We start from the raw sequence: 25,148 nt of genomic DNA, 5'->3' as shown, positions 1-25,148 counted from the left end.
GAGCCTAGGGCAGCCTTGGGCACCAGATGGCTCCCTGCTCCCACACCAGTGTTCCGTCTAATTTTTACCACACATGTGCGGAATGAATTTTGTTATGGGCACCAATATGGAGGTGATATATGACATGATCCTGTTGACACATCACCTCCGTATTGGTGCCCACAACAAAATTCATGTGGGGGTGGGGCCAAGGGGTTTGGAGTGTGGGAGGGGGCTCAGGGCTGGGACAGAGGGTTGGTGTGCGGAGCGGGTGAGGGCTCCGGCTGGGGGGGCCGGCTCTGGGGTGGGGCCAGGGATGAAGGGTTTGGGGTGCAGGCTGCCCCAGGGCTATGGCAGGGGAGAGGACTCCTGCTAGCTCTCTCTCCCTGCTGCAGTTCTGGGGCTGGGGCTGTGGGGCAGGGCCAGGCTGGGTTTGGTGCCTCTCCTCCCACCGCAGCAGGGCTGGGTTGGGACCAGGGGAGGGGTGCTTCTCCCCTGGCCGCGGCAGGTCTGGGGCTGGGGGAGAGGAATCTCTCCCTGCCGCAGCCTGAGCACCTGCACGACGCTGTATAGGCAGCTGCCCAGCTTAGAGGGAGCTGAGCCCCACACAGCTGCTTGGAGAGGTGAGAGCAACCAGCAGTTCTCTGCCCTGCCCCAGGCAGAGCAGCCTGGGGGTTACCCTAACCCGCACTCGGTGGGGACCCCACTCCTGCTGTGGACAGTTGGAGCACAGCCTGCAACAGCCACTGCCCCTTCCACTTCTGATGTGCCCCTCTAAACCCCAACATGCCACCTGCACCCAGGACTGTGGGAACGGTGATGTGGGAACATACTGGCTCTATGCCCACTGGAGACTCCCCTCCCTCAAAGCAGGGGAATCTCCAGCAGGTCTGGCGGGTGTTTCTGCTCTCAATGCTGGCTGCGTGGTATGGATCAGAGAGTCTGCCCCAAAGTGTTGACTGTGGCCCCCTAACCCTTTTGGAATCACGTGTCTGGCTGTAGGGGAACGACTCTGCTGTTGGCCGATGACCGTGCACCCTGATACTACAGCAATGGGCAGGTACCATAGACGTTTTTAAAAAAGCAAATAAGTGCCCGATACTGTCCCCACTGGAGTTAGTGGGAGTTTAACTTTCCCCTTGGTTGGAAGCAAGATACACCCTGTAGTCCTTCCTGGGACACCATCAGCTTAAACCTCAGGCTTCAGTCTGACCTGGGTTTGTGATGTGCTACCAACATGAGTGCCATGCACACAGGATCCCCAGCACCGAAAGAAATTAGGGAGGAAAAATCCTCTGGTCAGATCTTTGTACAGTTGGTGACACTTTGTGTCTAGCTAGTGTTGCTGTTCCCATTCTAGACAGCGAGTCACTTCTCCTGTTTGTGTGGGTCCTTCACACAGCAATGAGGGGTGGGAAACATTTGAAAGCTTAGGAAAGTGGGATTGCAAATCAACAGCAGTTGGCCGGGGCCTGACACTACTTTGAAATTTTTATCTGCAGTCAGCTCGACTTTGAGTCAACAGAGTCCCTTTATTTTGGAGCTGCTGTCAAGTCCCTTTACCTACGGAGAGGCTCGGCAGTAGTAATCATGCTACTTTACCCCCCTCTGGTGTTTCTCTTTGGAGACTCTCAAAGGTTAAGTAAGTCTCAGCACCCTTCTTTCAGCCAATGAGGTAGGCATGTATTTCCACATGTATTTTGCAGATGGGCAAACTGCAGCCCAGAGGGCATGCCTGGCCCAAGGCTGCCCAGCAAGGCAGCAGCGGGCCTGGGACTAGAGCCCAGAATCCCTGATTACTTGTGCCTTGTTCTAACCATTAAACAGTTCTACACCCTGGTATTTGCTATCTGCCGAAGCATAGTTCCCTGGAACTACACCCGAACAGAATCCTGCTGCAGCTCCCGGTGACTCCCCAGAGTGGCTCCCAGCATGACCGTGCCCCTGAACTATTAGAGAGCGCCCAGCTTCCCTGGGCTCTGTTGAGTAGTTTTGTCTCTTTCAGATGGCGGAACGGAGGCTCCTTGTTCTCTTTGGCAGCCAGACTGGGACAGCTCAAGATACAGCTGAGAGAATTGGCAGGGAAGCCAAGCGACGCCACTTTCACTGCCGGGTAGAGGCCCTGGACAGTTACCTTGTGGTGAGTATGGGGGTAAATTGAGAGCTGAGGCCGAGAAGAGCTCTGTGCAGCTTCTACATTCATCCCTTGCCCCTGAGTTCCTTTCAGGGTGCGCTGGATAGCACCCCGGCCGCACGGCAGCTGCCTGCCCTCTGACAAGGTTGTGCGCTGGCCTCCAGGCCCCCTTGCGGGTGCACAAGCTCTACGCTGCTGCAAAGACTAAGAACTGGTGGAGGCGTTAAACACGCCTTTAGCTGTGGTAGCGCAGATTGGTGCCACCCTGGATTTACTTAGAGCCATTTTCTACAGGATGAAGAGCGTGAGCGTGTCCTGCAGAAACGGGGGGTGTCTGGGGCCGGAATCAGATCAAACAAAGCCACTTGCAAAAACCACAAATGGGTCTTGTTAAAACCTGCTGTTCGTGCTGTGCTGGGTGGGCCGAGAGGCTCTGACAAAGTGCGCCAGGCCCTTCTGAGCACATGGCTGTACTGCATAAACCCAGGCTTGGTTAAAGCTGCTGGGTGAGATCCTGCTGTGGGGAGGATTCATCCTCTGCTCACTTGCCTGCCTATTCCCAGAATGCCCTCCCTGCTGGTGTCCTGTGCGGGAGGGCAGCGGGGGGCGGGCTGGGGTTGTGTGGGAGGGCGGTGTGCGTGGCTGTGCAGGGCTGGAGCCGTGTGGGGCTGTGCAGGGGGTCAGTATGTGGATCTGGCTGGGGGGGTAGTGTGCGGGGCTGGGACTGTGGGGGGGTCTGGCTGTGCAGGGGGTGGTGTGCGGGGCTCAGACTGTGGGGATGGGTCTGGCTGTGTGGAGGGCTGTAGCTGTGCGGGGGGCAGCGTGTAGGACTGGGGCTGTGTGGTGCCGTCTGGCTATGAGAGAGGGGATCCGGTATGCAGGGCTGTGGCTGTGTGGGGGAGGCGGTGTGTGGGTCTGGGGCTGTGCAGGGGTGTGGGGCGGTGTGCGCTGTGCACTGTCTTGTGCAGTTTGCCGGTGGCTGTTGAAGGTTGTTGGCCCTAACCATGTGTGTCCATGTTTGTTGTGCATGCAGGTGCAGCTGATCCAGGAGCTGCTGGTGGTATTTGTGTGTGCAACCACCGGCCAAGGGGACCCGCCTGACAACATGAAGGTAGGACGTGCCATTGGCCACGACTCTTCTTTTTGGTGATTGATTCTACCCCCGGTTTGACTCCTGTGACTGTGTTTCTGCGAGAACCGATTGTTTCCTAAACAGGCAGGCAGCAGCAGGTGGCGCCAGCCTGCAGCGATTTGGGGAGGGCAGGGCGGATGTGAAGGGAGTAGTGGAGGAGTTACGGGGACCAGGAGCGGAGCCAGTGATGGGGATCATGGGGCTACAGATGCCCCACAGTCCCTGTACTTGGAGCTACTTTGTCCTTTGTCCTGTGGATGTGCCCTCCCATTGAGGGCAGACCCTTGGGATCCTCATGTGACAATAGTCCTCTCCCAGCCTTTCTTTTGGGAGGCTTCGGGGCTGAGAAGCGTCCGCTACTTCTGCTGGGACATGAATGTGGAAGGGGGTGCGATCTCAGCAGCTTGCTGAGTGATGATGGGCTGGGTTTATCCTGCTGTCATGGCCAGGCAGGGCTTGCCTTGTGCTTGCCAAGTGCTCCCTGCCAACTGACACCATGGCAAGGCCGGCTGTTGCTTGTTTCCTAGTGTCAGTTTGCTGGATAAACCAGAGAACTCATCATATTCTGCATTTCCAAGGACTCCGCTGAACCGATCGCCCAACTGAGAGAGACCCCAGTTGATCACGGCCCCGCCCCAGCCGGATTGGGCCCTCAGGGCAGTGCGGGTCGGAGGGCAGAGCAGCCTGTGGGATGGGTGCACGTTGGAGCCATGCGATTCTTGACTGTGTTTGCTTGTAGAATTTCTGGCGGTTTATCTTCCGAAAGAACCTGTCCCCGGCCTCCCTTTGCCAGATGGACTATGCCGTGCTGGGCCTCGGAGACTCCTCCTATCCCAAGTGAGTGGCTTGTCCCACGGCCCCTTTGCTGTATTACGCACTGAGTTCCCATCCAGGCCTGCTGAAAGGCGTTGATCGTTCCCTTCCCAGCACTGAGTGCTCTGGGGTGAGGAGAGCTGTTCTGAGACCCTTCGTGTAAATCAACCGGTGATGCTTTAAAAAACGTCTTATTAGAAAAGCTCAAAGTCACTAGCGGGTTGCACACTTTGCTGGGTCTGTAGGACACCGAGGAGAGGGCGGCCTGTGTCGGGCAAGTGATGTGCCCGGAGAGAGGGCAGCCCGTGCTGTGGGGGGGACAAGCGGTGGGCCTGAGGAGAAGGCAGCCTGTGCTGTGTGTCAGCCGCACAGCACACCCAGGGAGAGGGCAGCCCGTGCCATGCTTCCCTTCTAATTCCCAGCAGCAGAGATGTGGCTGGAGCCCAGAGGCTCTCTCCTGCGGGACCTGTGTGCAGGCAGGAGAGCTGTGGGGAAGGAGCTGTGCATGGGACCGAGAGCCTGTTTTCTGTGCATTCAAAGGCTGATCGGAGGGTGGGAGATTCTTTTGTATTGACATTAAAAAAATCCTTGAAAACCAGCCAGCCCCTCCCTGGGAGCAAGTCAGATCCTGGGGAAGTGCTGCACACCGGTCCGTCCCCCTCCGCTGGGGGAGTTCAGTCAGTCGTGTCGGCTCGGCAACAGGACAGAAATGTGGATGTGGGGCCGAGCAACCAGGGCCATGGGCTGTCAGGTTTGTGGGGGGGCTGGGGCAGGGACCAGCCCCACTGCTTCGCTGCCCCAGCAGCAGTGGGATTGCGGGCTCCCAATGGTAAAGCCCCCCCCTACTGTGTCTGTGTCTCTGATTCTTCTTGGCCCAGGTTTAATTTTGTTGCAAAGAAGCTGCACAAGCGGCTGCTGCAGCTCGGGGCCAGCCCCATCCTGCCAGTAGCCTTGGGAGACGACCAGCACGACTTGGGGTAAGCTCACTGCCTGGGGGAGGAGCTGCTGTAAGGATCCCCCCTGTGGCTTTGGTCCTCCAGCTGGTGCTGGCTGTGAGTGCTGCAGCCCCAGCTCGGCCTGTAGGGCAAGGCAGCACGCTCTGATTTCCCAGGGCTGGCTCACACCCTGCAACAGCTCTGCTCCTGCCCCTGAAATCTGACTAGCTGCACTCTCTGCTGGTCCAGGCCTGGGTCCTCCCCACAGCTCTGCTTAGTTACCTGTATTCCGCTGCTGTTCATCCCCTCCTGCTCTCCACACGCACCTCAGTCCTTTCCTGCAGAACCCTGGCTTTCCAGGCCTGGCTACCTGTTCCCCTCAGTCTCTGCTAATGCTCTGCACACCTGGCCTGCAGCCCACCCCCTCAGTTCTAATCCTGGGTCCCCCCGTTCCGCCCCACCTCGCACTGCTGGTTTTCCCATTCCTGACCTGCAGCCCCACCAACTCTTCCAGTCCTGACCAGACTGCCCCCTTATCCCAGCCAGTCTTGTGGTTTTATCACACCGGCAGGCTGAAACCTGCTGCACTGATTTTCACCCATGATAGAAGCCAGTTCACGTTGAAGGAAAATCTCACCCTCATGTTCTAACTGCGTTGACTGCCCTGTCCAGAGGGCACTGATTACTCAAGTGTGCCTACCGAGCATGGGCAGCTGCCGAGACTGGCTACAGAATGTGTACCTAACCCACTGCAGAGCTTTCGCCAGGTAACCCAGAGCTCTTGGCCCACGGGAAAGAGCCCCTGCAGCCTTGGTGTTACACCCAGGCTCATTGCATGGGCATGTGTCATTGCTTCAGGGAGCTCATGGGAGGCCGCTGCACTTGGGTCTGAAGAGTCTCCTCTCTGAACTCAGGGCCTGGTTTGAGAGTCCTCCCTAGAACGCTGTCACTGTTCCAGTCTGCCCGTGTGACCCCCTCCCACAGGGACCGGCTAGGCAGCACCTACCTGTCAGGCATCCGTATTGTCACCTCTGCCTACTGCTGCTCCTCCAAGTGGACTACACGGAGGGCCCAGCCTGGTGACCAGCCCTCCATGCCGGGAGAAGTGAACTGACGTTCAGCGCCAGCGGGGGCATCCAAGTTACGGAGCTTCACTGCCACGTGCCATTCCACGGGCAGTCCCTGTTCAGCTGGGTTGTGGGGGCTGGGAGCTGGCGGCTTGCATCTCTCTGATGCCCCCTCTGGCTGACTGAAGGAACCCCGCTTGCCCACTGGGGCAGCGTTGTAGGAAGGAGGTTTCTGAAGTTTGGGAGTCACAGGGAAGCAGCAGGACAGGGTCCCAGCAGTCCCCCAGCCCAGTGATACAAGCCCCGCTGAAGTTTGTATTTATCTCCTGCAGGTCGGATGCAGTGGTTGATCCCTGGCTACTGGACTTGTGGGGAAGGATCCTACCCTTGTACCCTCTGCCTCCTGGCCTTGGCATTATCGGCCCTGATGTCCTGTGAGTACCAAGGGTGGGCGCAGACCATCTACTGCCTTCCAGCCACTGCTGGCTAGGGGAAAGCTGATTGGTTGCACATGGTGCCTTGAAATGCTGCTTTCCCAGGCTGGTCCTTGTGGGCACAGAGCTCTGCCCTGTGCGCTCGGTAGGAAGCTTCCTGCCTTGGTTGCCAGAGTCCCAGACACACCCTGGACGGAGGAGCCTTGCTTCAACCCGTCCAGCACACAGTAGAAAACAAAGGTGCCAGGCTGTCTGGAGTGGCTCAGGGACATGAGTACCAACCTCAGGGGAGACTGTCAAGGAGCAGGGCCCACCCCCCCCCCACCCCCCCAAACTGGTTGTGAGTTCTATACAGAGATTTCACCAACCAAATGTCAAGTGTGAACTCCTCAGGCACCACAGCAGCCTTAGCATGGAGTCACAGACAGTCGCCTCAGATACTCCAGTCTATCTTGCCACCCGCGCAAGCCTGCCTTTTTGATAAATGGTCCCTTACACCAAAAATCACAACAATATTCAGGTTAGTCCCAGTCCCAAAGGACCAGTCACTTACCCAGGTCAATTGCACCTTTAGATCCTGCACCAAAGACAACACTTGTTGCCAATCTTATAATAAATTACAGTGGAACCCCATTTATCCGATCTCATTGGGACCGGGACAAGACTGGATAATCAAAAATTCGGATAACCAGCCTTGCCGCCTGGGGCTGACAGCCTAAGCCCCACTGCCCAGTTCGGTTAATACGGAGAGCTGGATAATGGAGGCTCAGATAAGTGAGGTTCTACTGTAACCAAAGGCTTATTAACTAAGAAAAAGGAATGAGAGCGTTATTTACAAGGTTAAAGCAGGTAAATGTACACACACAAATGAATTACAGTTTTACGTCTACAGCACAAAATTATTTTGAAATTATTCGAATTTTTCGAAGTGATTATATACATTCGGTCTTCTGTGTCCCCACTAAAGCGCGTTAATTCGGCGGAGTGCGTCCACAGTACCGAGGCTAGCATCAAATGTCAGAGCGGTGCACTGTGGATAGTTATCCCACAGTTCCTGCAGTCCTCGCCGCCCATTGGAATTCTGGGTTAAGCTCCCAGCGCATGATGGGGCAAAAACACTCATGTGGGTGTTTCTTGGTGTGTGTCGTCAGTCGCTCCTCCCTCTGTGAAAGCTACGGCAGATAATCGTTTCGCTTCTTTTTGGCGTGCAGACGCCATACTGCTTTCAGCAGATGGTGCAGTATAGTGCACCGCTTCTCTCCTGGTACCATGAATCCACCTCACATTTCTTCTCGTCTTTCTACGTAATCTCTATAAGTATCTACTCTTTCTCTACCTCATCAACCGCTTCCAACTCTGCTCGGCCATTGTGAACCGAGCAGCACAGCTTTCGCCGCCAACTCTGCTCTCCCGCTCTTACCACGCTACCGAGTTTCTCCATGTTGTCTGTCCTGGGCTCCCGCCTCCGTGAAAGCTATAGAAGACAACCATTTCCTGCCTTTTTTCGGTTATCGTGAACCGAACAGCAACTTTTCCGTTGCCACTCCGCTGTCCTACGTTTCGTGCCCTTTTTCCAGGATTACCCGTGCAGGCACCATAGCACAGCAAGCATGGAGCCCGCTCAGATCTCCACTGCAGTTTTGACCACTGTAAATACCTCGTGCATTATCCAGCAGCATGTGCAGTACCTGCAAAACTGGGTGAGGAAGCGACGACAGCGTGATTACTATACTGGTAAGGACATGGACACAGACGTTCCTAGAAGCACGGCATGTGGTGATTGGGAGATCATGGTGGCGTTGGGCCAGGTTCATGCCGTGGAACGCCGATTCTGGGTCCGGGAAACAAGCATAGTGTTGCAGGTATGGGATCATTCCCAGTGGCTGCAAAGCTTTCGTATGCATAGGGCCACTTCCATGGAACTTTGTGGCTTGCTTTCCCCTGCCCTGAAGTGCAAAGAAACCAAAATGAGAGGAGCCCTCACAGTTGAGAAGCGAGTGGCCATAGCCCTGTGGAAGCTTGCAATGCCCGACAGCTACCGGTCAGTCGGGAATCAGTTTGGAGTGTGCAGATCTACTGTGGGGGCTGCTGTGCTGCAAGTAGCCAACGCAATCATTGACCAGCTGCTATCAAGGGTAATGACTTTGGGAAATGTGCAGACCATTGTGGATGCCTTTACTGCGCTGGGGTTCACTAACCGCGACGGGGTGATAGACGGAACTCATATCCCTATCTTGGCCCCGGAACACCGGGGCGGCCAGTACGTAAACCACAAGGGGTACTTTTCGATGGTGCTTCAAGCACTGGTGGATCTCAAGGGACATTTCACTGACATCAATGTGGGATGGCCTGGAAAGGTGCATGACACTCACATCTTCAGGAACTCTGGTCTGTTTGAACAGCTGCAGGAAGGGACTTACTTCCCAGACCAGAAAATTACTGTTGGGGATGTTGAAATACCTATAGTTATCCTCCGGGACCCAGCCTACCCGTTAATGCCATGGCTCATGAAGCCGTACGCATGCACCCTGGACAGTAGTAAGGAGCAGTTCAGCTCTAGGCTGAGCAAGTGCAGAATGGTGGCAGAATGTGCTTTTGGACATTTGAAAGCGCGCTGGTGCAGTTTACTCAGTTAGATCTCGGCGCAACCAATATTCCAGTTGTAATTGCTGCTTGTTGTGTGCTCCACAATATCTGTGAGAGTAAGGGGGAGATGTTTATGGTGGGTGGGAGGTTGAGGCAACTTGCCTGGAGGCCAGTTTTGCACAGCCAAACAACAGGGCAATTAGAAGAACGCAGCAGGGCGCGCTGCGCATCAGAGAAGCTTTGAAAGCCAGTTTCATGACTGGCCAGGGTATGGTGTTACAGTTGTGTTTGTTTCTCTTGAAGTTACCCGCCCCCTATGTATATGAAAGGAAATAAAGTCACAGTTGTTTAAAAAAAGTTCTTTATTATTTGTTCCACAACATATTGAGAGAAATCAGAAGGTAGACCGGGGGAGTGGGGGGTATTGGGTTAGGGAGGTGGAGGAGGAGGGAAGGACAAGTCCAGAAACCAAATCAAAATTTCGGATATGCCAGCTTTCTGCTGCTTGTGCAATCCTCTGGGGTTAGTGAGTGTATGGGTCCCCGTAGCCTTTCTCCCTCCGCCCCCCCCCGTGTTCTTGGGCGTCTGGGTGAGGAGGCTATGGAACTTGGGGAGGAGGGAGGGCGTTTATACAGGGGCTGCAGCGGCAGTCTGTGGTCTTGCTGCCTTTTCCGCATTAGATCCACCATACAGCGGAGCATGTCAGTTTGCTCCCCCATGAGCTTGACCATACCATCCTGCCTGCTCTCATCGCGCGCGTCCCTCCTCTCTTCGTGTTAATTTAACGCTTTACGCGACTCCGCAATTGTTTGCCTCCATGCATTCAGCTGGGCCCTATCAGTGCGGGAGGACTGCATGAGCTCGACGAACATGTTGTCCCAAGTCCGTTTTTTCCACCTTCTAATCTGGACCAGCCTCTGGGACGGAGTAGATAGAGGCTAAGTTGAAACATTCGCACCTGCGGAAGGAGAAAAAGGGAGGGTAATATTTTAAAAGATACATTTTAGAAACAAAGGGGACACTCTTTCTCAGTGAAACAGGCAATTCATAGTACACAGCACATGTTCTTTCTGTACAAGGTCACATTTTGCCTCTTATACTGAAGTGCCTGCCACTTTGGTGTGAGTAAGCCATCACATGCAGCCGGGCAACAGAATTCAGCTTGCAGGCAGCCATGGTAAGCCCCAGGGGCATGCGTGGTTCTGCTTCTTCCGCATTCATTTCAATGCTTTCAAACTGCTGGGGCCCCCTTTCCCATAGCAAGCAATGCCTGGTGGGTTTGCCATATAAAAGGAGGGCCTGCAGGCTCTCTGTTATGATCGCTTCATACAACATCCCCCACCCCCCGCACCCACCACATAGCTTCGATGAGACTCTGAGCAGGGATGAACCCTTTAAACTAAACGGGAACAGCCCAGCACAGCTGGGTTTTCCCCCCACCGCGTGGCTCCGATCAGGCTCTCACTCACCAGAAGTGCCTTCTCCAGGGTCATGGTCCAGGAGCATGCCTTGGGAGTAGGGGGAGGCTGTTGGCTCCAGCGTTAAGACTAGTTCTTGGCTCGGGGTGAAAACGGATTCCCCACTTGCCGCCTGTGCACTGTCCTCCTCCTCCTCTTCGTCCTCCAATAACTCATCTTCCTCGCTTCGTGCTACTCCCCCCTTGCAGGTGTCCATGGACAGTGGTGGGGTACTGGTGGCGTCACCCCCCATAATTGTATGCAGCTCACGGTAGAAGCGGCATGTATGGGGCTGTCACCCAGAGCGCCAGTTCACCTCCCTGGCTCACCTCCCTGCCTGAGCTCCTTGATTTTTGTACGACACTGCTCTGTGTCCCCGGAGTAGCCTGTATCCGTCATGGCTCTGGAGACTTTAGTGTACGTATTTGCGTTTCTTTTTTTGGAACGTAGTTCTGCCATAACAGATTCGTCTCCCCAAGAAATTCAGAAGTTCCCGGGGCTTTTACTGCCTACCTGGCTAGTGCATCGGAGTTGAGAGTGTTGTCCAGAGAGGTCACAAGGGAGCATTCTGGGATAGCTCCCAGAGGCCAATAATGTTGAATTGCATCCACAGTACCTGTAACCCAGAACTGCGATCTCGATTTTAGCGCTACTCCACTTGCCGAGGTGGAGTACAGAAATCGGATTAAAGAGCCCTTTAAATCGGAAAAAACGGTTTGGTTGTGTGGACGGAATCAGTTTTATTTCGAATTAAGTCGACTAATTCCGAAATAAGCATGTGCTGTAGGCCAGGCCTTAGGTTCCAACAGGTAATAGAAGCTGCTGTAATACCCAAACTCCATATGTCCTCTAGGGCTAACCCACGCCAAGCACTGGGGATCCCTTGCTTATGCTTAGAAATCTTTCCCTCTCCAAGTCCAGTAGCATAGAGACCCAGTTTCTTCTTATCAGGGATTTTTATTCTCTTATGCCAGAGTTCAGGCTAATGGGATGAGTCCTTGTGCGCATCTCCTCTTCATGAGTGTGGGGGGAGCAATCACCAAAGTCTTTGTCCTCTGAGGTTTCACGATGGCTCATGTGGGCCGTCTTGTGAGCAGGAATAACTGTAGGAAGGCTGTAGGAAGCCAGCCTTTACATTAATTAATGCTTTTTTCCTGTTTTGTGAGCTACACAGTCCCACAGGTTTACACTGCAAACACTTAATATAACCTCATACCATGGGGTACAGATGTTAAGTGAGCTCAATACATGCAGCATCCTACAAGCATTTCATAAAGTCTGGTTCTGTGGGTCGCATCCTTGCCCTGGGGACCCTCCCACAGGGAACTGGGGCTCAGCTTGGTAGTCTCCCCTTCCTCGGTACTGCACAGAGGCCTGGCTGGGGATGTATGCAGGGGAAGAGGGCTCAGGCAGCCTGGGGCTGTGTTACTGTTCCATGGGACCCTGACTTCTGCCCCAGAAGAGGGGCTATGGGATACTGTGCAGTCAACCACCTGCCATGCTGCATTTCTACCATGGGTTGTGTTCCCAGCCCAGGAGTCCTGCTCTCTGGTGTGGGAACACTGGGGCACCAGCAGGGGAGTCCCGCTACTTCCACGGTTGGGGCCTTCTGGATGCCAGTCCATTCTCCTGTAGCTCGGGAAGGGAGAGCTTCCTCTGCTGTCTCATGTGGGAAAGGCTCCATGGTGGATTCTGCACCACGCTCTGTGTCCCGGGATGGGCTTTTGCTGCAGGCATTTTTCTGCTGTCCAGTCCATGTGTCAGCAGCCTGGGAGTGGCTCTCCAGCAGTACTGCTCTGCAGGGGTTCTGTGCACCTCATCCGCACACCTCACGTCCGTGGCGTGCTTGGAAACCTTGCAGATTTACTGTGGCCTCTCTGGGACCATCTGATGCTGGAGCCTGGCTCTGGCTGCCCCAGAATGCATTTGGCCTTGGTTCCTCCCTGTGGAAGATCTGGCTGCGGGGGTTCCACTTGGCAGACTGGCTGGGTTTTGCTCTCTTTTTGCATGGTTGCGGGTCTAGGGTCCTGTTTGCCCTCAGTCTGTGCTCATACTGCAGAGCTAGCCTGGCTCCTGTCAGCGATTTGGGGCACATTTGAATCCCTCTGAGTTTGGGAGTAGCCTGCAGATGGTACCCAGGCAATGCTCCAGGCTTTGGGGGTGACTGGTGCTAACCACCCCTGGCCCAGAGAGGTCATGCAATGGAGCTGACTGTGCCACATTGTTCTTCCCTGCAGTTTACCCTCCAAGTTCACTCTGCATTTTCTGGAGGAGCACTCCAGTGGCTGCGACGGGGGCCAGTCCCGGCAGGAGGCAGCCAGGCAGGCCCCCTCAGAGCTTCACCCCTTTGCTGCCCAGGTGGTGTCCAACCAGAGGGTCACGGCGGAATCACACTTCCAGGATGTCCGGCTCATTGAGTTTGATGTCACAGGCTCTGGGATTGAGTGAGTCACCCCTAGGCCCACTGGGTTTCTATTGTACGCGTGGAACGGGAGCTGCCCTGGCCCCTCCTTGTGCTCACAGTGACTCCAGACCAGAGGTGGGCAAACTACGGCCCATGGGACCGTCCTGCCCGGCCCTTGAGCTCCTGGCCGGGGAGGCTGCCCCTGGCCCCTCCCCTGCTGTCCCCCCTCGCCCGCAGCCACACCACATGGGCAGCGCGGCTGGCTCCATCAGGGCAGCGGGGCTGCGAGCTCCTGCCGCTCTGAGTGGCATGGTAAGGGGGTGGTGGTGGCATGTGCGCGCAGCAGCGAAGTTGAGTAGGGGGTCCCGGGGGGCAGTCAGGGGACAGGGAGCAGGGGGCTGTTGGATGGGGCGGAGGTTCTGGGGTGGGGCGGTCAGGGGATGGGGGGTTGGATAGGGCATGGGAGTCCCGGGAGGTCTCTCAGGGGGCGGGGGTGTAGATAGGGGTTGTGGAGGCAGTCCGGGGACAGGGAGCAGGGGGGGTTGGATAGGGGGTGGGGTCCCAGGGGGCCTCTCAGGGGCGGAGGTGTGGATAGGGGTCGGTGGACAGGGAGCAGGGGGGTTGGATAGGTGTGGGAGACCCGGGGGGCCTGTCAGGGGGCCAGGGTGTGGATAGGGGTCGGGGCAGTCAGGGGACAGGGAGCAGGGAGGTTGGATGGGGGTGGAGTCCTGGGGGGGCTGTTAGGGGCAGGGGATGCCAGGAGGGGGCGGTCAGGGGACAAGGAGCAAGGGCGGGGGTTGGATGGGTCGGAGGTTCTGAGGTGGGGGGGAAGTGGGTGGGGGCGGGGGCCAGGCTGTTTGGGGGGCACAGCCGTCCCTACCCGGCCCTCCATACAGTTTCACACCCCAATGTGGCCCCCGTGCTCAAGACAGAGCAGCAGCTGCTGCTCTTTGGAAGGTGTTTTTCTGTGGCAGTGACCCCGTGACCTCAGCCACTCCCTGTCCCTGCTGGATCACTGCCCTGAAGAAGGGGGTTTCCTTTCTCCAGGGGGCTTTGCTGGCCGGAGTAGAGACTCATTCAGTGGGTTTATCAGTCTGTGCAGGGCCATCAGTCTTTGGCTTTCTGCACCTCTCCTCATTGTCCTGTGGTCAGTCCTCCACCTGCGCAACGGTGGGCCCCACCGCTCTGGTTCACTGCCACTGTACGGCTCTTTGAGTGATGCCCCAGGCAGGCGCTGCTCGGGAGGGGAGCTGACCTGATCCCACAGGAAGGGATGACTGTGTTTGCCAGGCCGCGCAGACTCCATTTCCCGCTCCCTGGCCACTCCTCTCCAGGTTTCTGTAAGGGTGCTGGGCCCCGTGGTTTAATCGGCCCCAGTGGTGCCTGGTCTCCAGCCGTGTAACCTCTGCTGGGCTGGCTCCCTACTCAGCAGAGCTGGTGGAAAGCTGGGCTGTATTTTGGCCCTAACTGGCGATTGGGACGGCACTGCCCCCCAGTCTGGGTCAGGGTAATGTACTGATCGGGATTCGTTTGTTGCTGTTGGAAACCAAGGCGGCAGGGAGCTGGGCAGAGTGATTCCACACGTGGGAGGGCCCTGCAGTGAGGAACAGGCTTCCACCTTCCTTCCACTGCTTGGCAATCTCCCTTTCAGACCCTGCCCTCTCAGTGGCCTTTGAGCTCCCTTCCCTGCCCTCCCTCTGCTGCGGTTGTCTGTGCAGGGGGGAGCTGGCATGTGTGCTGCATGCCCTGCAGGTACCGAGCGGGAGATGTGCTGATGGTCCAGCCCCGGAACGCCCCCGAGGACGTGCAGCAGTTCTGCCAGCTTCTGCGCCTGGATCCAGAGAGATGGTTTGTGCTGAAGCCCTCTGAGCCCGGTACGCTCCCCACCCCCTGCTCCTTCCTCTCCGTGCCAGGTTGGGGCCGCCCGTTCGGCAGCTCTGCTCCAGCTCCCGTCTCTGCTCTCTTGGGCTTTGGAGCCTGGGAGATTGCAGGAGAGCTAGTCAGCCACTGATGGATGGACTGTTCAGCTCTGTCTCGTGAGAGCGCTGGCCGTGTGGTCCCACTGCAGAAGTGTGAGATCGGGATTTGACCAGCAGTGTCTAGCCTGCGTCCTCACCCTCCCCTCTCCTCAGGGCATGACAGGCAGAGCGGGCCCCTCAGTTCCCCCTTGCACCGGGGCGGTGAGACGGAGCTCTGGGCTCCACCTCGGCATCACAGCTGCCTCTCCTCAGAGCTGACCCGTCGGGGGGCTCCTCGCTTTACCACCTGTGTCAGCTCCAGGGGTTCAGTGTGGAGGCCGCAAGAACACCCAGACACGTCCCTCCCAAGGGCCCAGGACTGCCCCAGCAGGCATCACTTGGGGACCAGCCCAGACTACCCCTCTGGTCTAGCACTTCAGCCCCAGCGGGCACCAGTGGCTCCTCCAGTGAGACCCCAGGAACTAGTCTTCCTCCTTTGTCTTTCATAAGCGCCCCAGAAATCAGCACTGAGCTGGTCCATCTCCTCCCCGAGGCCAGCCCAGCCCAGCCCATCTCCTCCCCAAGACCCAGCCCCGCCCATTGCCACCCGCCCCGAGACCTGCCCTGGGCAGCCCGGCCCATTGCCACCCGCCCCGAGACCCACCCCGGCCAGCCCGGCCCATTGCCACCCGCCCCGAGACCCACCCCGGCCAGCCCGGCCCATTGCCACCCGCCCCGAGACCCACCCCGGCCAGCCCGGCCCATTGCCACCCGCCCCGAGAGCCAGCCCGGCCCATTGCCACCCGCCCCGAGACCCACCCTGGCCAGCCCGGCCCATTGCCATGTGCTTAGTGCAGCTCTTCTCCTAGTGGTCAGAAGTCAGAGCCCAAGCAGCTGGAGCCCGGCCTGTCTCTTCAGCTTGCCTCAGGAGCGTTCCTGTCCTGGGAGTCTGTAAGGCCAGCAGGGGTCCCAGGCTCGTCTGTTCTGACCTCCTGTGCGTGACAGGCCACCAGCACGTGCACACTACCCCCAGCAGCCGCAATGAGAAAGCGTCACAGCCCACAGGCAGAGAACAGGAGGGACTCAGGTGCACCAGTGTCAGGGAAATGATTAAGCGAGATACACCCAGATAATCCTGGCAGTGCCCTGCACACATGCACTGCAGAGAAAGGTGAGCACCCCTGAGATCACTGCCAATCTGAGCTGGGGGAAGATTCCTTCCTGAGCCTACATAGGGCAATCAGCTAGGCCCTGGGCAGGTGAGCAAGATCCAGCCAGCCAATCACCTGAGAGAGAGAACGTGCCACCTCTGAGCCCTGGCCCTCCCCGCCCAGTGTTCCATCTCCAGCCAGGCCAGCCCTGGTGTTTCAGAGGAAAGAAACCAAACCCCAGAGTACAGGGTGGGGAGGGGAGCATCCCCCAGCTGAAGACCTGATGCATGAGTTTTAGGTACATAAGACATAGCAGCCAAGTCCCTTCTGGTTTGAGCCCTCCCCCCCCCCTTCCCCCCCCCCCCCCCCCCCCCCCGCCATCACAAGCAACCCCATCATACAATCCACTCAGACACTTGTCCAGCTTTCTCCTGAAGCTAATTAATTCCCCCCCCCGTTGGGAAGCTGTTCCAGAGGGCTAGACTCTACGCAGAACCCAGCGCAGACTTTTACAATACATTATCGCCCGGATCTGGCCTCAGGAGAGCAGTTCCGCAGTCCTTGCTACCGCCGGTTGGTTGGGTAGGTCCCCCACCACAAGCGGGGACCCACCCGGACAGAAACTTTGAAGGAGACAGATCTTCCAGGAGCTGTACTGCTTTGAGGTGGTTTGTCCGTGTGGCCCCCCAGCCACCCCTCCAGCCCTGCTCCTTTCATCGTCCATCTCTGCTAAGGTTCTGAACTAGCAAGGGGACTAAGAGACAGGCAGGGCTGCTCTGCCCTACAAGCCCCCAGGCGGGCGGGGCACAAGGATGTGCAGGTCACAGGCCAACAGACCCTGCTGGTCAAAGATTCACCTCTCACATCCCAGAGGTGCCCGCGCATCTGGGGTGAGATCCACAAACACAAGACAGCTAAGAAAATCACTGTTACTGTGAGTCAGCACCCACTCTTCTCTGCAGCACTCCCAGCCTCCTCCATCTCAGGCTGTGGGCCAAACGTGTATGGGGTGGGAAGTGGTGGCTGCGCGGGGTGACCAGGGGAGGAGAGCAGTGGGGACTCCTCAGGCTGGCAGGGACAATGCTGTGGCCGGTTGCTCAAGCGATTGCAGATGTGCATTGCACTCAGGTGTGTCTGCACCTAGGGAATGGAGAGCCGGAGATGGTTTTCCTGCTGCTGTTGTTCTTTGAGCTGTGGATGCAGACGTGTGTTCCACGACCCACGCTCCATCCCTCTTCATAGGTCTAGTCTGCCTCTCTCGAGGGAAAGAACTGAGGGGGGTTGGGTTAGTGCCACCCTTAAACAGCCTTGGGAGACACAAAGCGCCTGCTGCCCTGACAGATGCTGCTGTGGGAAAAACGTCTTAGACTCTTCCTGCACTATCTGCAAACGCACCTGAGTACAGCACACGTCTGCACCCACAGCTCAAAGCACCAGTTACAGCTCAGGTAAATCACCTGTCCTGGGGAGCTTCCACTGGGTTCGACTCGACTGAGCTCCCCCATGTGCTGGCAAATCCATTTGCTGGGGTGACTCAGTTACTTTTGCTTTGGCCTCCCCTAGGAACAACAGAACCCACTTCAGCTGGCTGCAGCATCACTCCCACGCTGCGTCGTACCTGCCTTCTGCTATTGCAGAGCCTCTCCTGCTCCAGTCGGGCTCTGAGCGGAAGCGAAGCCTGAGGCAGCCCTAGGCGGGGTGGGGGGGAGCTCCTTGGGCAGCTGTGCAGCCAGGCTTCTTGCCCCTTACTTGGGTCAGCGCCAGCCTCAAGAGTTCTCTTGGCCTCATGCCTTCCCTTGCAGGAACCCCCCTTCCTGCCCACTTGCCGCAGCCATGCACCATCCAGCACCTGGTTGCCTGCTACCTGGACATTTCCTGTGTTCCCCGTCGCTCTTTCTTCGAGCTCTTGTCCTGGTTCTCGCCAAACGAACTGGAGCGTGAGAAGCTGCAGGAATTCAGCTCTGCGCAGGGCCAGGAGGAGCTCTGCAGCTACTGCAGCCGGCCCCGCAGGACCACCCTGGAGGTAGGGCAGCTGGAGGAACCTGCCGGGGAGAGTAGGGACTTTCTGTAGGGAGCTGCATTGAGTTCTTGGCTCTGCTTGGCCTTGCCCCTCTCCCTGAAGCTGGACAAATGGAGATGAAGTAAGGCACAGATATTTTACAGCGAGGGTCAGTAAGGGCCGTGTGCCTGCTCCAGCGTTGCCCTGGATGGGCAGCAGGTCGGCCCTTGCGGAGAAGTGTGCCTCTAGCAGAGTCCCAGGCAGCGCTTGGAGGCCACGGAGGGTTGCAGAGGGGTGCGGTAGGGTGAGTTGAGGGCTAAGTGGGGGGCTGGGAAGTTGAGGAAACAAAGAGAAAGTGGTGGGGGTTGTCCTAGTGTGTTGGAGGATTAGACTGTGCCCTCCTTGCACGTGATTACTTCCCCCCCTGCTCTTCTCATCCCTCGCACAGACCCCAGCCCCACTTCCCTATGTTACTGGAGGGCTAAGGGCTCTTTCACGATGAGTCCCATCTCCTTCACCTCACGCTGTCCTAGCTGGGCACTGAACGAGGACAGGGTACTGTGCAATGCACGTGGTCCTGTGCTGAAAGACCCGGGGTGTAATGCACACGCTGTAAATGCTCACGTACAAAGGCACCGTGACCCTGGACATTCCCTGACTTGGACTTAATTTGCAACTTTGCTGTTCCCTTCACTCATATTTTTTTCCTATGGAATTTCCCGGTTTTTTAATGCGGGGGAGGAAGGGCAAGAAAAGAACCTTCTTTATGGGCTTAGACTGTTTGGCCAGGAAGCCCTAGACACCAGCAGCAAGGTTGGGCTTGCATGCCCCAGTGCTGAAACTGTGCCCTGTACATAGCGCTCTCCACAGTCCCAGGTGCCCTTTCGTCGGTGCGGAGCACTCTGTGAACGAGGCAAGGCTGGGAGCCCACGGAGGGCTCTGGTGTGGAGGGGGGCAGAACACAAGCACATCTGGAGGACCTACCAGTGCTGAGGGTGTGGCTGCAGGCTGCCCCGCTCCCAGGTTGCCTTCCAGGAGAACTGAGTGGTAGCAGTGCGTAGAGTCAGAGACTCCCAGGCCAGAAGGGACCGTTGTGATCATCTTGTCTGACCCCTGCATCGCACAGGCCAGAGAACTGCCCCACAATCATCCCTAGAGCAGACCTGTTGGACAAACATCCAACCTTGATATAAAAATAGCCAGTGATGGGGACTCCACCACGACCATTGGTGAGCTGTTCCAAAGGTTAATTATTCCCACTGTTAAAAACGTCTGTCTTTGTTCTAGTCTGAATTTGTCCAGCTTCAACTTCCAGCCACTGGGCCGTGTTACACCTTTCTCTGCTAGATCGAAGAGCCCATTATTAAATATTTGTTCCCCAGTTAGGTATTTATTGACTGGTTAAGCTAAATAGACTGAGCTCCTTGAGTGTCACTCTAAGGCAGGTTTTCTAATCCTCGTATCATTCTCGTGGCTCTTCTCTGAACCCTCTCCAGTTTGTCAACATCCTTCCTGTGTAGGAGGGGTGTTGGGCATATGCCATCTGTGTCATTACCAGCACTGGACAGCTGAGTAAAGGGCTGCTTCTGCCAGGTTTAGGGGTTTCTCTCCATGGGCCCATCCCGAAGGAAGGGCAGACCATCTCCCTGGTCCTGTCCTCCTTTCTCACATCTCTTTGGTGTTTCCAGGTCCTCTGCGATTTCCCTCACACCGCTTGTGCTGTTCCAGTTGACTACCTGCTGGACATCATCCCCCGGATCCAGCCCCGTGCCTTTTCCATCGCCTCCTCCATGCTGGTAAGGAGCTCCAGCATGCCTGTTCTCCCACTTAGGTTGCTGGGGCTAGGACTAACAACTCACTGCCCTGAGAAGGCTCTTCACTCGGGACCCCAACAGTGCCCAGAGAGGAAGGAGCTGTCTGCTCCTGTATCCTGCAGACATCCACAACTCTCGCAGGCTCCACCCCTTGCTGTGGGGACTGTTGAATGGCTAATTCTGTGGGGCACCAACCTCCAGCTCTGGCCACTCATGTTTCCTCACTCCTGCGCCCCTGGGAGTCACAGGAGCTTTGGCGTTGAATGTAGCCAAAGGGATGGGCCCTGCTATTTCCCCTGCCCTATGGACAGAAGGCTGCGTTGAGGTGAGGGGTGTCTGGACTGGGCATGCCGCACGTGGAGACTGTTGGGCCACCCTGCACTCTGGCTATGGGTGTGACAGTGGTATTGTATTGCTAGCATGGTTCAGGTAAGGCAGTGGGTGTAGTGGCTGCCTGTTGCCACCAGTAGATGGGACTAAGGAGCCTGTCCCGTGGGGTGAGCGAGGGCGTGAAGATGAGCTGAAGAGTTGCCCAGTAGCCAGTTGGCTTTTCCCTTCCGTCCTGGGGTTCTTAAGCCTTTGGGGCTGGCAAGTCTCCTCGGTCTAGCTGTGTCGAGAGGGCTTCTCCTGGGACTCTCTCCTGCATCGGAGGCGCCCTGTGCGTGCAGGGAGCTGGCCGGTCAGGGGTGTCACAGCGAAACTTTGAAAGGAGGGATTCCCTGTTCTGCTGTCAAAATGGCAGCCTCAGGCTAGGAAGTACATACCGCGTGGGGAGAGCACAGGGCCCAGGAACTGCCTCCCCAGTCTGACCACTGGCCCCCTCCTGCAAACCAGTGCTCCAGCCGCTCCCGTGTCCCATCTCCTACCGCATCAGCAGAGCCCGTCAGTCCCTCTGGTTCTGCACCATTCCCCCCGTACTCATCTCTGGCTGGGCTAGGTGCCCTTTGCGGGGCTTTGCCCTGGTCTTCCATGGTGTTAGTCGGGAGGGCCTGGCTGACTCTGCTCAGCCCAGCACCCAGGCTGCTCTGGCTTGGGCCACTGTTTCACATTGCACCTTTCTGCCCCCAGGCTCTCCCCAACAGACTCCAGATCCTCCTGGCTGTGGTGCAGTACAAGACTCGTCTCAGCAAACCCCGACGTGGCCTCTGCTCTACCTGGCTGGCATCCCTCAACCCTCAGCAAGGTAACTGGTCATTCGATATCACGGGCAGAGCTCTGGGTGCTCCACTGCTCCTAGGCTATGGGCATGCCCCCTTCTGTGTCAGAGAGAGCCTGCATGGAGTTGGGCATGGGTTAGCTTGGCGAGAGGCCAAACGCGCTGCCTCCCTCTTCTTCATGGTACTTTGTGAACAGTGACCCACTGCCCTGCTTTCCTCTTGGCATGCAGCCCCTCTTTGACTGTCCCCACCCTAAGGACCCGAGCTCCTCTCGCTCTTCCGAACCCTCCTGCAGAACGAGTGCTGAGTCCAGCCTCCAGGGTCCTGCACTGACACTGGGCAGGCAAGTGTTTCCTTTAAATGCATCACCCGTGTCCATCTCTCCCTCCCTAGGGGCGTGGCCCTCTGCTCCCTCACGGGGATCCCCGAGGAGGAGATGGGGGGCAGGAAGTCATCCCTCTGTCAGGGTAGCTGGACCTTCCCACGCTGCTCTCACCGAGGTCAATCCTGCCACCCCGAATGCCATCCTTGGGGTGACCAATTCTCCAGCACGGCCCCTCCCGCCCACCGGGGCCAGGTCTGTGCGAGGAGCTGGCCCTGGTGCTGCTACCCGCTGGCATGGTCTCTGGGGTTCACTCCAGCGCCTGGTAGAACAATGAAGATTTGGCTCCATGGATGGAAGAACGATGGGGTCATATTTAGTCCATCTCCCCAAACGCCCTGAGCGTGCCCACAGGGCTGCAGCATTTAGCGGGTTCCTCGGGCCCATAACATGCCGTTTGCTGCTTCCTTCTCTGCTCCATCTGTACTTCTCCCTACAGCGCAGGATAACGGTTGGCTGGCACAGGGCCGAGCTGCCCCCAGGGCAGTGCTCTGCTAGGCGGACGCCTGTCACTTACATTGCAATTGCAGTTCTAGGGCCTGCTGTGGTTGAGGCATGACTATACCTAGCCTGTTCCTTTGCAGGGGATGTCCGGGTGCCTCTGTGGGTGAAGAGGGGAGGATTGAAGTTCCCTGCAGAGCCAGACACCCCCATCATCATGATTGGCCCAGGCACGGGAGTGGCACCCTTCAGAGCAGCCATACAAGAGCGTGTTGCACATGGCAGGAAGGGTGAGGAGCTCACCTGGGAATGATTCCTGCAGGCCCCCTCCTTGCTGCCGAGGGGTGCGCCCAGGGCAAGGGGGAGGGGTGTGGCTCAGGAGATCGGGTACAAGAAGTGGACCAGAATAAATTGTCCGTGGGGACATAGCGACTGCACAAGGCCCCGGCTGCACTATTGGACTGTGTCCCTGGGACAGCAGCCAGGCCTCTGGAGCAGGGTGGGACAAGTGGGGTCTCTGGAGCTCAGGCCCTATGAGGCGGGTCTCTGGTACATGGGCCCCATGGGAAGAGGGGTGCCCCCCTCAGATTGGAGGGTCTATGCTCTGCCCAGGGAGGGGCAGTTCTGATGTCCCTTCAGGCTGTGGGTGGGGGGCAGAACCTTGGAGACTGGGGGGAATCCCTGGTGGGTGGCCCTCAAGCTGGGGGCAGGGGGCTCCTGGCATTGATCCCTTCGGAGAAGGGGGCTGGTCAATTATCCTATGTCCCATGGCAAAGAGCAGGGCAGGCCAGAGCAAGGGCCAATATCGGAACAGGGCTGCTGTACGTGCTCAGAGCTGCCTGTGTCTGAACGGCAGTCCATGGAGTCCACGGGTCCCAGCAGGCTTCCTTTTGAGCCCCAAGGGTTTGACTGGAGTGCGAGCATTGCATGCTGGGCCCTGTTGTCTCCACAGACGGCCCCTGGGATTAAGGATGAAAGCGAACAGTTCATGTAGGCCAGAGCCAGTCCTGGGCAATTTCCTGCATGGTTCTGCTTTGGACGGGGCCTTTTCTGGAGCATCTCGTAGGCTGCCCTGTAGGGCTGGGCCCCGTGCCCTCCATGGCTGGCTCCTGACGTTTGCTCCCCTCCCCGCACCCTGGGGGAGGCTGGCTGTGTCTCCGCTCAGAGTCGAGTCCTCGGGGAGCTCTGCTCACTCCAATGTGCCCCTTTGATTTCTCTGCAGGGAACTATTTATTTTTTGGCTGCCGCCAGAAATCCAAGGACTTTTACTGCAGGGCTGAATGGCAGGAGCTGGTGAAAAGCGGGCACTTGACTCTCTTTACAGCCTTCTCCAGGGACCAGGTTAGTAACTGTGCAAGGAGAAGCCGCCAGCGGGTGCAGACAAGGGCCAGGGGACAGTGCCCTGTGATGGGCTCTCAGTGTGGGATGGCTTTGCTGAGCTCCTGCTGAGTGACGGGCAGAGCACACCCCCACCTGCTGCAGGATGGCAGGGGCTCGTTGCTAAATGGCAGACACCTTGGAGCAGGACACAGATCGGGGGGAGAGGGGAGCCTTGCGTCCAAACTAGAACTGCAGCCTGATGTGTCCTGGACCTTGGCCAGTACCATGGCCCCCCTCCCTGTGGGACGTGGCAGTCGCACAAGGGGCTTGGTGCTTGTAAGTGGTTTGGACAGGCCAGTTAGGCTGCTGTGCTGTAGGCTGAGTCCGTGACCTCCCATCTCCTTGAGCAGTGCTGGGATTCTGCAATCCGGCTCCCTGAGCCTGCAGGGCTGGTTCGATGCGCCCAGTCCTTGGGGAAGGGATCTCCTTTCCTGGGCAGAGCTGGGGCAAGCTCTGGAGGAGGGGGGCACTGGGGCTGTGTTAGCCTTGTGCTGCGTGAAGTGCAGGCTGTCAGTGAAGTGCTGGGCATGCTCCATCACAAATGAACCAGTGCCCAGCAGAGAGTTGAGGGCACCGGGCTGTGAGTGCTGCCTGCCTCCAGACGACTTGGCCTGGCTGAGTCACTGACTGTCCTGTGGATTTGTCTGCCAGACTCTAGCTGGGATGGAGCTGTTCTGCCTGCCTGCGTTTCCCCTCTAGTTAGGATATTCCTCTTTGCTTCCTGTCCTAAAGCACTGCGTAGCCTTGTTGTGTGCTGCCAGAGAGCTGCACATCCCAGCCAGCGGGGCTGCGCCTCTGGGAAGCAGCAAATCCTTTAGAAATCCCTTGTAAAGTGCTTTGTTGTCTTCCCCTCCCTTTTGGTTCAGCAGAACCAGCCCCATTCAGGGTGAAACACAAACCTCATTTTGGTGCCCTTCGCTTTTCCCCAATAACTTCTTTTCTTTACAAAGAGAGCCCCTTGCATCGGGTCTCATCGCCTCCCCCATACCAAAGCAAGCTCTCTCTGCTGCAGGCTGGGAAGGCAGACAGTGGGAGAGAGGGCAAGTGTCATGTTATTTCTGCTGTTAAACATGCGGTGTGGGAAGGGGAGGAGGTGAGTCCTGAGAGAGACGAGGTTGGGGATCAGCCTGGACATTCAGTGGAAATGCGTCCAGTGCACAACAGTCATTTCCAAAGCCCCCCTCCAGGGACAAGGCAAAAAGGAGCGTGGTCACGCATTACCAGCCAGGGCATGTCCTCGCCAGGGAGCTGTGTGCCCTGGAAGGGTAGAGTGGAAGGTGCAGCAAGAGGCATGGCACGCTGTGGGGGACTGGGCAGGAGAAGGCTGGGAGGGGCCTGCCTGGGGGGACCCCTTCTAGCCAGAGGCTGTTTGAAAGATGGGCACTGGAGCTGGCCTGGGAGAGGCCCCTGGGTGCAGCTAGCTAATGGCACTGTGCTTCTCCCCAGGGCACCTTGCTGCTGCCTGCTCACCTGTGGTATCTGCCCTTGGCTAGCAGGTGGCTGAGACCCTGCTGGACCTTTTCTTTCTCTGCTGGGCCATCTGAGAGACGGGCCCAGCACTCAGGGAGGGCGTTCCCTCTGCTTGTGAGGGGCTGGCGCTGTCAGCTGCGGGTCCCCACCGTCCTGCTGCCCCTAGCACAAGCTACACCCCACTCAGGCCGTGTGACAGCCTTTCCAGGGTTCACATGGCCTGCAGGGGCCCTTGCTTCCCAGTGACCCTTCCCAGTCATTTGAGGCCAGGTCTACACTACAGGCTGAGAGTGGTGTGACTGTGTCACTCAGAGGTGTGAAAATCTCCCCCCTCCGCCCCCGAGCGATGTCGTTCTACCGAGGTATGCCCCGGTGCAGACAGCGCTGGGTCGGCTTCTCCCCGTGACCTAGCTCCTGCCTCTCGGGAAGGTGGAGAACCTGTGATGGGAGACACT

At 57.5% G+C, this 25,148-nt stretch overlaps 1 protein-coding gene across 15 annotated transcripts in view; it reads left to right on the top strand.

Moving 5' to 3' along the window:
* The window catches only part of NDOR1 (NADPH dependent diflavin oxidoreductase 1), a 50,131-nt gene that overhangs the window by 4,065 nt on the left and 20,918 nt on the right, over positions 1 to 25,148 (top strand). For 11 of the 15 annotated variants that reach the window (XM_043530108.1, XM_043530105.1, XM_043530104.1 and 8 more), the window contains 12 exons: positions 1,985 to 2,119; positions 3,147 to 3,224; positions 3,985 to 4,082; positions 4,937 to 5,035; positions 6,393 to 6,494; positions 12,775 to 12,981; positions 14,694 to 14,815; positions 17,853 to 18,073; positions 19,738 to 19,845; positions 20,932 to 21,046; positions 21,987 to 22,133; positions 23,066 to 23,184. In XM_043530108.1, coding sequence (XP_043386043.1) covers positions 1,985 to 2,119; positions 3,147 to 3,224; positions 3,985 to 4,082; positions 4,937 to 5,035; positions 6,393 to 6,494; positions 12,775 to 12,981; positions 14,694 to 14,815; positions 17,853 to 18,073; positions 19,738 to 19,845; positions 20,932 to 21,046; positions 21,987 to 22,133; positions 23,066 to 23,184 — 1,551 coding nt within the window. Of the gene's footprint in view, positions 1 to 353; positions 2,120 to 3,146; positions 3,225 to 3,984; positions 4,083 to 4,936; positions 5,036 to 6,392; positions 6,495 to 12,774; positions 12,982 to 14,693; positions 14,816 to 17,852; positions 18,074 to 19,737; positions 19,846 to 20,931; positions 21,047 to 21,986; positions 22,134 to 23,065; positions 23,185 to 25,148 lie in introns of those variants that run through there. The other 4 variants (XM_037880078.2, XM_037880073.2, XM_043530106.1 and 1 more) reach the window with 4 other exon arrangements.

Source organism: Chelonia mydas, chromosome 16, assembly GCF_015237465.2.
Source record: "Chelonia mydas isolate rCheMyd1 chromosome 16, rCheMyd1.pri.v2, whole genome shotgun sequence".
In the NCBI taxonomy this organism is placed as follows: domain Eukaryota; kingdom Metazoa; phylum Chordata; order Testudines; family Cheloniidae; genus Chelonia; species Chelonia mydas.
This window is presented reverse-complemented; position numbering and strand designations above follow the sequence as displayed.